This window comes from Melopsittacus undulatus, chromosome 2 (genome assembly GCF_012275295.1).
Source record: "Melopsittacus undulatus isolate bMelUnd1 chromosome 2, bMelUnd1.mat.Z, whole genome shotgun sequence".
Lineage (NCBI taxonomy): Eukaryota > Metazoa > Chordata > Aves > Psittaciformes > Psittaculidae > Melopsittacus > Melopsittacus undulatus.
Window position 1 is genome coordinate 54407676 of NC_047528.1, and position 16867 is coordinate 54424542.

The following is a 16867-nucleotide window of genomic DNA, read 5'->3' on the forward strand; positions in this document are numbered from 1 at the left end:
CTAAGAGAAGGTCACAGAATAAGGTGTGGCTTCTGTTATTTTGGTAGTATATACACCTGACAAAGTAGTAGTATGGATGAAGCAAGCTTACCCTGCAAAGATCTTATACTGGTTTTCCCAGGGAAGCAATCTGAAATTTATTGTTACAGAATGCTATCAGTTTCTGTGTTGATGTATATGGTGATAAAATGAGACTTCAGAGTTTACATTTGCTACATCCTGTATGTGTGCTGCATGTATCCTGCATCCTACATAGATATCTGTTCAGAAGGAATAGGACTTTAACTGTCTGTTAAATTATTTCCACAGAATACAACCACTTTACTTAATCTCATCAAATCTCAGTACTTGTGAGAGCAAAAGGTACTTTAAGCAAATACCGAGTTGCAATTTTTTAGTGCCACTACTAAATTAACTTCTCTCATTCTCTCTAAATTAACATTCTCTCATCTAGTGCTGATTTTGTCACATTTTTAAAAGAAAAGGGATGATGAACTAATAATTTGACTACCAGTTTTGGCAGCAGTGTACTAAACTACTATAACCATATTTCTGAATATTTAAAATAAGGAAATAACTTGGAGAAATCCTTTTCCAGAGTACTTACTGACTGAGGTTTCTGTCCATTTTCAAGACACTTTCAGTTCTGCTGAGGTCTGCAGTCAGATGATCTAAATCATACCCTGAACCTAGGTGGGAGCCAGCTGAAATAAAATATGAGGCACAGATATCAGCATGGAATTTGGGCTATTTGGATATATGTGTTGGTATTTTATTCATTAGCTCAGATGAGAAGATTGAAAAAGTAGGGCCTAAATCCCTTTGCGCTTGATGGAGAGAACAATCTGAGATTGTACATCCATGACAAAAATGTGCCCTATCTGCCTAGGGATGGGATATTCATCAGCTTTTCTTGCTGGTGTATCTGTTGCACATTACCTAAAATGAATAAATACTAATTGCAGCAGGGACTGAGAGGAACCTGTTCCCATTCCAGTGCAAGTGCCCAGCCACTGGGCTCCCAAGTCATTCTGACTTATTAAATTAAGCATTACAGAAGGTAGTGCTTAATTACAGAACATGCAGGAGCCTCATTACAGAACCTTCCTTTGTCCCTCTGGAGGATTTTCCATCTCTGCCGATTCCTCTTTCCAAAGCAACTTATTTAAACTGATTTTATTGTGCTTCAGGCATCTTCCTTAGTACAGCATTAGCTGGCCAGGATACCACTGTTAAGGATGGTTCTTTTGTTTATTTTATAGAGTCTTCACAACAGATGGGTCCTGTTCATCAGGTACCTATCTGCTTACAGGTGACTGTGCTTTGAGACACTGCGATGTGACATTTTTGTACAAGTAGCAAGCTTGTCTAAGGTGTATGCATAGAAAGAGATTGTGGGAGCCCCAAAGAGTAACAAGTTGGACTCATTAAAAATCTCTGTATATTTAAGTAGTAAGGAATGGTTTTATTTATTTTTTTCCCCAGTTTCTAATGTAGCTGTTCTTGGTAAATAATTATAGGTTAGTGAACGCAGGCAAATAACATCAGTCATTCTGCAGACAATCATATCTTAAATGTTGGCATGGTTACCAAATACAACTGTGATATGGTAGATGCATTTCCTATAATAAGTTTCTTTCTGGAGTGAATATTCTCATATAATTGCCAGTGCAACTGTTTAAAAAAATATTTATTATTAAGGTATCATGAAGTATTTGCTGTTAATGCTCTCTGTCAGCATGTCTTTTATTAAGATTCTTGCACTTTAAACTGATCATAAAATGTCCTTTTAGATTGAATTCTGGCACACAGAATGTCAGCTCAAAAGTGCGTTGTACAAGTACACTGCTGCTTGGGAACATGAAGAGTGGAGCAGCTGTAAAATGAGCTGGAGATATTTTTTCCATAAGTAATAAGATTTCTCCCCACATCAACATAATTAGACTGGGGTGTTTTTTTTTAAAAAGGTTAGAAGTTTTTAAAAAAAAAGGAAAAGAAAAAAGGAGAGATATTAAGAAAAGTTTGGCAGTATGTGTTGACCTAAAAGGTTTTATTGTCACAAAACGTAGTGTTAGGAAAGCCTTACTAAGGGTCTCCTTAACAGTCCTTTCCCATTCAGCAGAATATTCCAGCAAATGCCAAAAATACTGTGAACACTGAACTCTTTGGTTACATAATGAAAGGCTGCACTTAGAGGATATAGTTTTTTTTGTTTGTAGCTATGGTTGCCCCTACTGTAAATTTGGGTTCTGTAGTCAGTAGAGCAGTGTCCAGGCTCAGGCCAAGTCTCACTGACACTGTGATTAAGTTAGATTGAGAGGAACAGGCTTTTCTGCATCCTCTTCCATGTCTCTGGTGGCCCTTTATTATACACAATCCTTTTCCAAGCTCATCAAAAGTACTACTTTGATCCACAGTTTGTGTCATATTTAGGGTATTCTTACAGTAGCATTGCATTAAGGAAAATAAAAAAAATAGAGGGGTAAGCTCTTAGAAGTTAGGAGATAACTAAACCTGTTATCTGTTCATGATAACTCAGTGTTATCCTGAGCTGAGTTTGTCTCATATGAGAACAACACAAGACTGTCTTCGGTCATTTGGGTTTTTTTTTCCACATCTGTCCATTCAATACTCACTGCTCTGAGGAGTTTGGAGTGGAAGATACGTGGGAGTTTGAAGGAGTCTCTTCTGTCTTTGAACTCTGGGGCATTCTCTTGTGAACAGGTTGATGGGAGGGAAGGCTCTGACAGAGGCTGTGCTTTCAAATTCTATTTCCTCAGGTCTAGACAAGAAAAATTATAAGGATTTTTGCTTCCCAAATGCCTGACAGAATATTTGAAGGGTTATGTTTCTCCATTAATAGAAAGTATCTTAGATAGCCCTGTGCGTAGACTATTTAATTCTAATTGCATTCATGTTGGAGTTCCTGAGATGTGCTTAATATTTTAGATCAATTACAGAGGTTAATTGTGCAGTTAAGCATGTGCCATAGCTCTGTTATGCAAAGTTGAGATATGAAAAACATACAATGCTAATTATTGCTTATTGTTGCTGTTTCCATCAACGGCGATACCCTTTGCTTGTTGTTGCCATGGAGAGGGAACAGTTGGTTTAATTTGTTGTTGGGTTTTTTTTTAATAGTGTTTATGTGCATACTTTAATTAATACACAGTGACTTGTAATTTGCTTTTGGGGGGTCAGGGCATAGAATAAGTTTGGTTTATTCCATCAGTTATTTTAGTGTACTGAAATCATGACTCTAACAATTATTTATTCTTACAGGGAGATGTGAATGTGGCCAATGCACTTGTTTCCCTCCAGGAGACACCAGAGTTTATGGCAAAAACTGTGAATGTGATGATCGACAGTGTGAAAATGTGGACGGTGATGTCTGTGGAGGTATGTATTCACATAACATAATATATATAAATCTTGACAATTTATAACTTTGTTCCTTTTGATTTTATAACAGAATGTCACTATAGACTATTGACATCATTGATTAATTATAACAGATTACAGAGTTTTGGAGAGAAAAGCTCTGTGAATGTTCAATATGTTATTGAATATTTGTTTTAAAGCTTCAGAAACGCTAACAACAAAATAGGTTAAATACACATCATAGCATAAATGTAAATTCTGTAGTAGAACCCAAATTCTGTAAGTGTTCATTAGAGACACATAATGGAAAATATGAAAAATTAGGTAAATTTACTTTGCGTTTAGTACAGTTCATGTTTTACTGAGAATATTATATTTTATCTAAAAACAATAATGACAGCAATACTTTTCAATGCTTCATATTCACTGACAGTGATGTCTGTTTTCTAAAAAACCAGTAAAAATTTATTATGAAAGAATCTAAAATGTTTGCGGTTCACTGTCATTGTAATTGTACATGCAGGAGGTTTATTTTAATGTTGACAGTGAAAACCTCATTTTTTGGGTTTTTTTTTCAGTAATATGTTGCTGTTAAGTAGCATTTCAAGTTACTTTTAGATATGTAAATGAGTATATACCATATGGTGTTTTAAAAACAGGTGAGTAGTAGTTGTCTTAAATGCTCTCTTTCTAGCTTTTGTTGGCTTTATTTCAAAAATTACTCTTATTTCTATGTAAGGAAAAAGCATATTGCTTCACAATCCTGTGTACATAAAAAAAAGTCTGACTAAAGGGAATATTCCTTCAAGGTGTTGGCTATGCAGAATGTAGGAAATATATGGAAAATTCTAGTTCAAATGTTGAACCTGCTATGATAATTGTTTGTAACACTTGGTGTATTCAATAATATGAATGTGTATAAAAAGATTAATTTGAAATTTGATTTTGTAGAAAGGAAATAAAGGCTGATAAAAACACTGAAAAGCTGGGTCCTATTTGTTATAAATTAAGTAGTTGGGAACCGAAAAGTCATCATTCTCCATGGTTAAAAATACCCCTCCCATTTATGTCATTCATATTTTACATTTTTTGATGGCAGTGTTCCAGTGTTAATATTGCTAATGATACTGCACATTTTTGAAATTATAAACAAAAATTCTGTTGCTCCTTATTGGAAAGGATACAGTTGCTGGCTCTTTGAAGTACCTCACACTTATATCAAGAATCACCTCAATGCCTGACCAGTGTCCAACCTGTTACTGTGCAGGAGACACACTGTTACCTGAATAGGGTCTCCCCTTTACTCTAAATAGCTTTGCCCAAAGAGAATGGCAGAAATTAATCAATTATTTTAAACCCCATACACTTTAAGCTTATTTTCATAATTTTGAAACAACTAATAAAAAGGAAAGCCAGCTCATGAACTATATTAGTCTCAGCCTCTGTTTTTTCACTTTTGTTCATGCCAATAGTTTAGTTACTAATGATTCTCTGGAGGTGAAAGGAATTATATGGGGAAATGCATTTCGAGTGACTGTGCCCTGTTTGAAATTGCATTGCACAGCATCTATTGACAGGACTTCAGAAGGCCCACTGTTTGATTTTTGCTGGTACAGGGAGCTGAGCTTATTCCCAGTTCTTTCCCTGAAATCTTAGGATAAGCACCAAATCAGGAGTCCTGTTGTCCTGGGCTTTTTTGTGAGCAACAGGAGAGGAGGAAATGTGGCACAAAGTGTTAAATCCACCAAGATCTAAGCTGACCTCTAAAGTGCTTCTAGGAAGACTAGAGCATCTTTGCTTACTTGCAGCTCTCTGAACTTGGTGAGGTGATGCTGGTCTCTAGAGTTTTACTCTTCCCAATTAGATGTCATGCCACTACTAATACCATCCTCTAAAACTGTTGGATTTCTGTAGTAGATATGTTGGGATTCCAGTTGCATATAATTGGCAAATTATTTCTTCATGTTCTTGATCTTTTATTTCTTGTGCTATTTCTAAATATAATTTGAGGTATTTTTAGATTATTCTAGATTTGGTTGTAATTTACTCCCTGAAGCATGTTTCTATGTTGTTGTTATTTCACGTTTCTATTTACTTTTATTTTTTTACAGAATCCTCTCTCTTCTCATGCTACAGAAATGGTTCTTTGTACTTGTCTGCTTTTCCTGTGTGAAGTGCACTGAGATTCAGATTAGCAAATACAGATGTCTTACTAATCATGTGGTTGTCTTCCATACACCACTTTTCTTTCTCTCGGCTTTCTTTCCTTTCCTGAAACCTTGTTTTCTTTCACCATCCAGTGTCCATCTGTATCTAGCTCTCTTGAGACCACCCCTGACCCTAATAACTTAAGGAAGTACCTATTAAGGTATAAGTACTTAGTACAAGAATGTTTATCTTCAGAGACTACCCATCAGTTGCAGCTTTCTATTCACTCACCACTTAGTAAGTGAATTTCCCTTACTTCCCATCACCTTCAAACTCATAATATGAGCCATTTACTCCTTTTGCATTTTCTGCTACTTCATCTTTCACTGTGGCTTCCACCAGCATTTTCTTTCAGATGCCTTTTCCCACAGTTTCTGACCAAATGTAGGAATTTCTGCCAGTTACTCTTTTCAGATTCTCAATAGCCTCTGATGTTACTGATAGCTTCAACAATCTATAGCAATTGTCAGATGTTTTGCTTGGCTGTCACTTTGTATCCTGATAATATTTTGACTATTTCCTTTGATATTTCACACAACACTCTTATTAGGAGATTCTACCAATTTCAACCTTATTTTTTTTCTTTTTGCAACTTATCTATTTACAGAACTTCTCTCATTAATTTGGCACACACATCTCTCTCTCTTCCTTTTAGGTTTGTTCATGCTTCCATCCCAGCCTGACCCTCTTGACACCTCTTGCTGAACTGCTTATTCCTTCCTCTTTCCTTCTATTTTCATTACTATTTTTCTGCCACTGTTGCTATCTAGGCAATCACTGTCAAGCCTTCAGAGGACTGTAAGCTGGACTCTGTGAATGTGCAGGGTCTGACAGTGAGCACTGAGTACTGGTAAACACAAGAAAGGCTGACCAGTGTTTTCAGATCAAATGCATGCTGAAATGAGAAATGTGAATGACAACCTAAATGATTTGAATAAAAATTGGTACTGGCCTCCTCTGACCAGCAGAGATTGATTAATAGCTTGCTTTCCAGACCAGCTGTCCATGCGACGGTAGGAAGACATGAGGCGAAAGATGTGATAAATTAGGGTACAACTGAGTGAGACCTTATTACCATGTTTCTGCATGATTGTAGTGAGTCATTCACTTAAAAATTCAGCTGTCCATCATTGCAGTACCAGGAATAGAGACATTGCGTCTCCACAAAGACAGAGGTTGCAGGAGGACTTGGCATAGATTCCACAGCACTCTGCTATTAGAAATGGATCTATAGAATCATAGAATGGTTTGGGTTGGAAGGGACCTTAGAGATCATTTAGTTCCAGCTCCTAAGCAAGAAACAGAGATGCCTTTCACTAGACCAGGTTGTTCAAAGCCCCATCCAACCTGGCCCTGAACATTTCTAGGGACGGGGCAGTTACAGCTCCTCCGGGCAACCTGCTCCAGTGTCTCACAACCCTTATTGTGAAAATGTCCTCCTTATGTCCAAGATAAACCTATCCTCTTTAGGTTTAAATCCATTGCCCCTTGTTCTCTCACAACAGGCCTTAGTAAAAAGTCTCTGTCTTTCTTATTAGCTGTCTTTCCTAATATTGAAAGGCTGCAATAAGTTCTCCCCAGAGCCTTCTCCAGGCTCAATTCTCTCAACCTTTCTTCACAGGAGAGGTGTTCCAGCCCTCTGATCATCTGGACTTGCTTCAACAAGTCCATATCTTTCCTGTACTGGGGACCCCAGATCTGGTGCAGTACTCCAGGTTGGGTCTCATGAGAGTGGAGTATAGAGAGAGACTGATCTCACTGAACTTGCTTTCCAGGTTCTTCATTCGTGTCCCTTCCTTTATCTGTGCCTCTGCACAGAGACTCAATATGCTATAGCTGGATGAGGTGTCTCATTGCAGCCTTTTTGAGATAGATATGTTCTACCTAAAGGCCCATTCCCTACAGTTATTTTTTTTTTTAATGATGTAAGTTTTGCCCAGGTGTATTGCAGTTATTGCAATATTTAACATCATGTTTTTTTCAACTTTACTTGGTTCCTTGAGTGTGCAAGTTAAGTGCTTTTGGTGCACATATGTGACTAGAGAATCACAGGTCACCAGCATTAGTTCTTTCTTGGCACAGCTATGTCACTGATGTATACCAGGCTTGATATTTACTTACCTTACAACTCCTGATGACAGATATTTTTCCCTGTCCTCTGAGGTTATGGCTGTGCTGCTAGCTGCAGGTGTGTCCTGAGCTCTCAAGTGTTATTTGTTCCCCTGCTGTGATCAGTCATTGATGTCATTGTTGGCTGCTCCACCTCACTGGGTGACTGTTGTCTGTTATGTTCTGCTCTCTTTCAAGATTGAGGGCAGGCAGGCAACAAGAATTCAGAACAGCAAAGATCAATTTGAAATTGATTTGGTAATGCTTTTAATGCCATTCATTTTCATTTGTGCTCTGGACTATTACTGGCCTATAGCCACAGCAAAGTATCAACCACTGAAAGAATAAAACTGAAACCCTTTTGGGTCCTCTGCATGCTACATATTGGTGCAGGATTATGATGCTTAAAAGATCTACAATAAAAGCAAACCAAACAAAACCAGTAAAAATAGTTGAAGTTCCACACAAGTCTGTCACTAGGGCCACTAGCAAAGGTTGAAACACATAACAGGCAGCTCATTCCTTGCACTAATGTTGCCTCACAGAAATAGAAGTATATAGGGCATATATGGAACTCTCAAATATACCTAAAATGCAGATTAGGAGAGTAAGATAATATCAGCCTATCTCCCAGCCAAAGACAGCTTTTGGCACTGACCCGTCTATAAATTCAGAGATGTGAATACAACTCCTGACATGGCTTCTACACAGGACATAATGTCAAAGTCTTCAGATGCCTAACATTAGCCACCCTGTGTGATTTTTGATACCCAAGGCTACTCTTGCCTGACCCCAGCTTGGCTCCACAATGACATAGGGATGCCTGCCTAGCTGCTGCCTTCATGTCCAAGGATGTCTTAGGATATGTCAAATGGCATTAGTAATCTAAATTGAATTTGTAATTTCTCTGTAGTTCCTGTTATATTAAAATAATAGTTTACTTCCACCCAAAAGGTTTTTAATCTTTTTTATTTAAGAGTCTTCAGAATGGAGATAATGTTCTTTTGACTGAGGAATCTGAAATAAATATAATGGTTACAGAATTCACTAGATATTCTTATATTATTTAATAGAGATTTCTGTTATGGTATTTCTTCTTGAAAAATGCCACATGCTCACTAGCTGCTAAAAAAAAAGTGAAAATATTTAGGTAGTGGAGAAGTTGGAGTTTACCTGACATAAAGTTAGTGTGATTTAGGGGCTTTTTTTACACTACTAAGTAGAGATTTAATGATTCAATGCCTACATCCTTGCACTTACTTTACTTCATCCTAGTTTTAAGGCACATCCAGGGGCAGCAACAGATAAATTCAAAAGCATCAATAGGTACTGAATTAATTCCAATTGAATCTTTCTGTTGAAATGAGCAGTAATTACTAGTGCATCAACATTGATGCTGATTGATGATTAATAGATATAATTTGCAGATTTAAAAGGGATTTATGTGTTGAACCTCATATGTTAGGCTACAGATAATCCTTACACTATACCCATGCTTTCCCTATTTAAAGTCTGTGTACCATGTGCAACTAAAGCCTGTCTCTGACAAGGTCATGCTCTGAAGACTCCAAGACATGTGCAGCCATACCAGCATCCATTGGAAGCTTGTTCCAGTATTCATCATCTTTGAAATGCTGTTTCATTTCCCAAATGAATTTGTCAATCTCAGCTTTTCTCTATGGTTCTTGCTTTGTCTTTCTCTCATATAATTTGATAATCCTTATTCTAGTACCTTTAAAGAAGGTGTTTCAGATCCTGCTAAAACATTTCTTAGCCCTTTTTCCTCCATTTTTTTAAATTTCTTTCCTTTTTTTGTTTTATTTTTTACTTTATCTTTTCAATAGGCTAAACAGATACAGATCTTTTAATTTAATTCAACAAGCCACTTTTTCTGCCCTTTGAATTTTTTCTTTGGAACTTCTTCGGACTCTTCCAAGTTCTTAAAAATCTCTTCAAGCATGGATATCAGAGTGAGGACTTTAATGTACATCTCATTAATGCTCTAAAAGTTCCTACTCATTCCTGTCCCTACTCAGTCCTTTCCTGTTACACTCATATGAGGGTAACGTTATCTATTTTCATTGCAGTGCTTCACTTGGAGGTTATTCTGAACTACCTTTCTGTTGTGTTGCTCAAACTGGAGCCACAGTCTTTATTATTAGACTTGGACAATACTAAGTGACTTATTATGTAAATACAATAGGCAACTAGTATTTTGTTTCACATTTAAATTTGGTTTTCCTAATTGCAGTTGTCACAAGTCTTCAAGTAATAGAATTCTACTGATATTCAATAAAAATCAAAATCAGTAATAATCAGACATAATGTTTTTATCAACTCTTTTAGCACAGGGCAGGTTAGTGAAGCCTCCTCACTTAGAAATATTTCCCCCAGATAGATATTTTTTAATATTCTCTTTTGTTAATAATACAACGGAAATTTCTTTATCGCAGTCCTGTAATAAAAAAAAATAGAAAAATCCTGTTTCTATTGAAATACAAAGAGAAATGTTTCATTTACTGCATTGTTCTAAAGCAGAGATCCTGCATTATTCAGAGATTTTTCATGTTCCTTGTACACTTTTAAAGCTTCCTATTTTTCATCTGGTTATGTTATTGATTATTTTGAGGAACTCATTCTCCTGAGATGCCAAAGTTTGTTTGAGGTTGGCTTGAATTTGCCCTTTGTGAACGTCGTCCAGTTATAGTCAGTCTACAAATAAGAACAACCTTTCTCTGCAATGGTTATTTCACCTTTTTCCTCAGGCTAACATTCCGTGTAGTGGTACCTTTTGTATTAGAAAATTATCACGCAGGTTGTTTGGAAACTCTGACAACAGTTATGTGAGTAGTCCTAAACTGAAGTTTCCCACAACCACACAGTTTTATTTCCAGGCATGATAATAAATAATTCATCCTAGGATCCAGTTTGATTTGGGCTGATTTGGGCTACAATGGACCTCTGCTAGTAATGTGTCACAGATTTCTTTGTTACCTCACTCATATTTCACATTTAAATCTTGTGGTTATTGGATTTACCAATAGTTTTAAACAAAGTGACAGTGTCTTTAACAATCATCTTTTTCTCTTGCTTGCCTCTTCCTCATCACAGTCTTTCTTCTTGATTGGAATTAATGTTTAAAACATTCTGTTATATATTTAAATGTTCATTAACTCAAGTTGTTAACACCGGTTTTAATAAGTGAAGATCTATAGTCTCAGAGCCATTGCAATATAGAATTTGCCTTTGATTTTAAGCGTTTTGAGTGAAATATGAATTGATAATAGACCAATACTTTCCAGTAAATCCTTTTCATCTGAATAGATAAAGTAGGATTTTATCATGTTAGCAAATTCAGTTGGACTAGATTTCTTCAATTAGAGATTTTTCTTTTCCCCTTTCCTCTGTGATTGCTGTATTCTTCAATTTTCTTTTCTCCTCTAAGGAGGGATTTATATTCAGATCAAAAGGACCTAAGAGCAAGAGGAGCAACCTATTGTTGCTTAGAAGTTTGAGAGCTGTGATTTATTGGAATGAACCTGGGACACTTTGAATGTAATTTAAATACTACATTCGACTGAAAAGCTCTTCTTTTTGGTCAGCTTGTTTGGACATATTGAGACAAATGCAAAGAGCCTTTGCAAGGAGTATATACACAACTAAATTGTCTAAAGCCATTTTTCATAGGCTAGCACATACTGAAGATAACAAGGAGTTAACAAGCGCTATGCTACGCACTTGCATTCTCATCACCCTGGTGGATGAGGCATTCGAAGAGCTGCAGCTGCCCAAGCTGGTGTCAGCTAGGAGGAAATATTATTTTGGAGAAGTTAAGACAAAAGAATCCTTTATGTTTTGAGGTTATATATGGCATCAAGGAGAAAAATGGTCATCTCAGGAAAATGTGCATCAAATTTGATGTGGTAAACTGTAAATTCTGTTTGCTGCAAATTTATAGATTATTAATTACTTTTTTATTTGACTTACGGAAAGGTTTTACAGACATGATCAGTCTCTGCATTCTGTAAATCATAATGATCATGCAAGAAAAATGATACAAAATTATTTTCTCAGTAGAATCAGCATGGATTTCTTACTATTCACTGCTAAAGCAAGTACAAGTATTTGTATCTCCACAAATAATTTTCCAACACCAATACTCAGTTGTATATTTTGCTCTTCAGTGGTTGAGCTATTCTCAAATCAATCTATATGTTACAAATTAAAATAAAGAAGGCAGATAGAAATGCTCTGTCCAAAGCCTAGCTATAATAAGTTAATGTAGACAATTAACTGGATGCCATCTACCTGGAAGGAACAAATGGGAAAGTCAATATGCTTATTTTCTATCTCTTGTGTTTTCATTTATGGTATAGCTGTTCTTGTTTCCCAGTCTAACAACGAAAATAGAGTTTCATTAAGCTTCTATTGTTGCTAGTTATAAAGTTTTAATATTTTATAGATGTGAAATGCATATATGTAAATTTGTAATTGCTGAATCAATACTGCCATATTAAAAATGTGTCATTGTTACTGAGCAGTTCAAGTTGTATAGATAATGAGATCAAAAACCTCCAAGATCAATACACAAACTGGGGTACAAAAATTATTCTGAACATTTAGCTCACTGTATATGACAGCTCCAAGACTTTGGAGCACCCAGTAATTAAGGAATTACACTTACAGCAAACTACAAAGTTTGTGTCTTCTTTAGGTTTCAGTCAATGCTGCCTTCCCATTTACAATATCTAGTTGTGCTCTCATCTCATGAGAAGTCCACAAATCAGAAAAGCAAAATTGGTGATTTGCCTCTGCTTCCTACAGTTCCATGCTTTACCAGATACTCTTACTGCTTGTACCCTTCTTCCCAGCCCATGCTCCCAAATGATCTCAGTTTCTTTGTTTCCACTTCCTTGCCCTATATAGCAGGTAGAACAGAAGAAAAGTCACTGGTATGTTTTATTTGCTTCTTTTAAGCCCAGTAAACAGCAAAGCTAAGGCATGATCTCCTCTGCTGCAGAAATATTATTCAAGGTTGAAAAGTGAAATTCTGTCTGGGAGATATTTTTCTTTTTTTTTTTCTATTTTCCATTTTTTTATTCTTGTCTGCATTTGTTGTCACCTTTCCCTTCTTTCTGGCCAGATTTCCTACTCTGTTATTCAGCATATTTCCTGGTTTTATGAATATTTGTACAAATAATGCTCAAAAATTCCATTTCTTTATTTTTTTTTCTTTTCTAAACATTGATTATCACTTTTAGCCGCTATCTTTGAGCCAAGTTCAAGGGTTTCTTTGGCCTTTACCTCACTTGTCATTCCCTACCTTTCTTTCCCTAACATTTCAGGGTGTATTGCTCTCCCCTTACCCTCCTTTTTATGGTTTTCTTTTTTTCATTCCTCTTTTCTTTCTGTCCTTTCATTTCTCCCTCTTTCCCCCCTTATTATTAATAATATTTTGATATCTATGTCATTGCTACTGTATTCTTATTCTGCCTGTCTGTCTTCCCTCTCATTCAGACTTCTTGTCTTGATCTGGGAATTGACACCTATGTGTTCATGTGGAGAGCTGGGATAGCTGTGTCTGGAGAGGAGATGCAGAAGAGCAACAGGATGTTAGGATGATGAGAGAAACACTGCAGGTTGCCGGTTGGATTTATGTACAACCAATTTTAGCAATTGCATGAGACCCTGGGGGAATTATCTTCATCCTTTATCGTATCATAGAATCATAGAATAGTTAGGGTTGGAGAGGACTTTAAGATCATCTAGTTCCAACCCACCTGCCATGGGCAGGGACACCTCCCTCTAAACCATGTCACCCAAGCTCTGTCCAACCTGCATATGCATATAACCTCATATAAGTTACTTTGCAGTAATTGCAGAGTATGTTGAGCCCAGACATTGCACATCAGCCACTCTCTCCACTGTAGCAGATAATCAGTGGTAATGGGCTGCTGGAGGAGATGGCAACTTTTAATTCCCTTGCCTGCTCTGCTGTGTGCTGTGATGCTGTCAGCCCCATGCTGGGGTCTGATTCTTCAGGTAACAGTATGGGATATGCAGGTGAGACTAGCACCAGGCTGCAGGGTTGAAGACCTGGCAGGAAAGAGGTTGTGTCTGCCCTCAATACACTGGGGATTAGGGAACATAACATAAAATAGAGCTGATGGTGAGCTTTTTGGATGAAGGGAGCCATGCCTATGCTTTCCTGCACATCACTAGGGCACCCTGTTTAACCCAAGAATGAGAGAACTGAAGGAGACCACCCTGCTGGGAAGCTGTGCTATCCAACTATCTGTCTGTCTGTCCCATAGGATGCACTTCACAGTGCTTTCTCTTTGTTTTGCTCATAACTAACCTTGGTGTCATTACAGGCCATGGTATCTGCTCATGTGGCCGATGCATTTGCCAGGATGGGTGGTTTGGAAAGTTGTGCCAGCATTCAAGGAAGTGCAACATGACGGAGGAGGAGAGCAGAAGTCTCTGCGAGTCAGCAGATGGCATATTATGCTCGGGGAAGGGTAAGAACTGGCAGCTGAGCCACCCCATGTCAATGCCCCTCCAGAGGAAAACGATCAGGTTCAGGAAGACTAATGTGCTTGGCTGTGGGTTATCGTTTAGTAACCCTTTCTTTCAAAGGCACCTATTATTAAAAGGATGTCGTATTTGGCTCCTTAATGCACTTACATCCATTTTGTCAAACACCCACCGCAGCCATATGTGTTTAATAATGTTGCTGTCCTATGCAATTTGTTAAAAGCATATAATTTCCTGTATGTGTTTATCTGATGGTCTGCATTGAACAGCTGTACATTATAAACTGTTAATTCCATCCAGATTGAGGGAAAGAGCCATTGCCCACATTTCAGTGGGAAAGATGGCAAATATACTATCTCAGGCAACGGTAAGTGGTGGAAAGTGTGCAATAGCAACTTTTGGTATACTTGATCACCTCCCTCCTTAGCAGAGCAGCAAAGGAAGGGTAGACATCTGCAGCCCCCATGACAGAATCCAACAAACCCTTATTTACTAAATTTTTATTCAGGTGCTTGCTCTAGTTTGTTGGGTTTTGTTTGTTTGTTTGTTTGTTTTCCAGCTATGAAAAATTGCCCCAGGGAGGAGTGAAATTTAGAAAACATTGATAATTGTCTGGAACTATTCTCTGAGGTTTTTACCTTTCAGGCTAGAAAATTGCATTAGTGGAAAGAAGGTTTTCTAGCTCCCCCATAATGCAAACTGCCTGTTTTTGTAATACAATATGCCTGAAAGAGACAAAAAATGGGTGGTGGGCCTGGCTGGAGACTAAAATGCCCTCACTCCAGACTGGATGTGCCATTTCCCTTGTTCATATACCCCTTGCACGACAGGGAAGAAGTCTACTAACTGGAAGAAAAGGAAGTTACTAAGCCTTTTACATCAGGCAGATTTCCAGCTGTCTCTTTAGTAGTTCTTGTTTCAGTGCAAAGGAAATTTAAATGGGGTTTCCAGCCTGGCCTTCTTCTGTATTATCACTTATCAGAATTTTCCCACACCACACCTTTTTATTTTGGCTTTTTTCTCCCCCCAGTTGTTGCAATGTCATAGAAAATGAGGAAGTTTCACTGTCTCTGTATTGTTTCCATGGATGTGGCTAGCTTTAATTTAGTATATGTATAAGAGGATGCTGAGTTACTGGAGAAATGGAGCTACTGTGGTTTACTGCAGAAGTTAACTACTCTTAGTCTTGGTGTCCCTGGGATTTTTTTTTATTTATTATTTATTTAATATAAACTGTGAAGGTAGGGAATATGCTCACAATCAATAAAATGCACTATATAAGAATCTAAATATACATGTGAAAAGATATTTTGAAATGTAAAATATTTGTATTGTCTGTTACCTTTTTGTAAGTATGGCTGAGAGCCATTTATTCCAGCCTGAGGAATACTCTGAGAACAATTAGCTTTAAGCATGTATATCAAGGCTACAATTACTTTGAGGCTTTGTAAGTACTTAATCTGGCAGGAATTTGCAGAGACATCCAGGGCATTTTCCCTGTTCTCTGTGCTGTCCAGGGGTTGGTTTGGGATCTGGTCACGGATACAGGGTGGAGCAGCCTGAAAGTTGCTCCAGGTTGTAACCTGCTGCAGGCAGGTAGTGCTTTTAAGCCTGATACATGAATTGTGTCTCAAAAGACCAGATTTTCTAAGGCAGTAGCACACTGTTGAGTAGCATTTACTTTCTATAGGAATTGCAAACCTGACCCTAAATCCATATTCAGCAGCCCTGGTGGGATTATTTTAATTTTATAAGTTTTTTCATCCCCCAAGCACAGGCGAGCTTCTCATGTGACCAAAGGTTTCCTTTAGGACAGTCAATATAATAAAGCTGTGTCATATTAGGTGCTACAGCAGCTTTGTTGTGGGAGCAGCCAGTCATATGTGAATGCTTGTCCCAGCAGAAAAATACCTACATAAGGCAACTTCGAGAAGCATGTAGCCAGTGAACACCGAGGAGACTACCACCTCCTTGCCTCTTCTCTGACCAGGATGGGTTTTTATTTTTAAGGCAAATCTGTTCTTGATGCTTAAATATCTGGAAATCCTACTTTAAAACGTTATTCATAGCTAGTGTGACCAGCACTATCTAGAGGTCAAAATGACAAATTGTTCCTTCTGTTTCATTACATTGAGCAATACGTAACCATTACTGGTCAAATAAAAGGGAACTTTAAACCCATGAACTAATGGTGGTTATTCTGTTTCGGCTGGAACCCTAGCCAGGATATGTAAATACTAAAATGGACTGAGGGAGCTTGACTTTCTGTATGTAAGAGTTATGGACTCTAAGGAGTCCTGGTTTTCAGCAGGCAACTGCTGAACACTGTCAGAAAATTAAGCTCTGCTAACACAAGCAGAGCTGGGCATCCACATTCCTAGGGTGTTCTCAGAATCTTGGATTGCTGATGGTGCCACCTGTAGTAAAAGCTCTTCCCAAGGAAAACAGCAACACCCACCAGGCTGCTGCCTCCCTGGCAGTAAATGTAGGGCTGCAGATGGCTACTGTAACAGTGCAGGATGTGGGCTAGGTAATGAGCCAAAGCCTATGCGAGAAGATCTGGCTGGGATCCCAGGGAACACCCTGCAACTCATTAGACTTGTTTTAATTAAACTGAGGAGCCTCCCAGAGC

General features: G+C 37.7%; 1 protein-coding gene across 1 annotated transcript in view; it reads left to right on the plus strand.

Moving 5' to 3' along the window:
* ITGBL1 (integrin subunit beta like 1) overlaps positions 1 to 16867 on the plus strand; it is a 134333-nt gene that overhangs the window by 108637 nt on the left and 8829 nt on the right. The window contains exons 8-9 of the mRNA XM_005145230.3: positions 3283 to 3399; positions 14073 to 14219. Coding sequence (XP_005145287.2) covers positions 3283 to 3399; positions 14073 to 14219 — 264 coding nt within the window. The remainder of the gene's footprint in view (positions 1 to 3282; positions 3400 to 14072; positions 14220 to 16867) is intronic.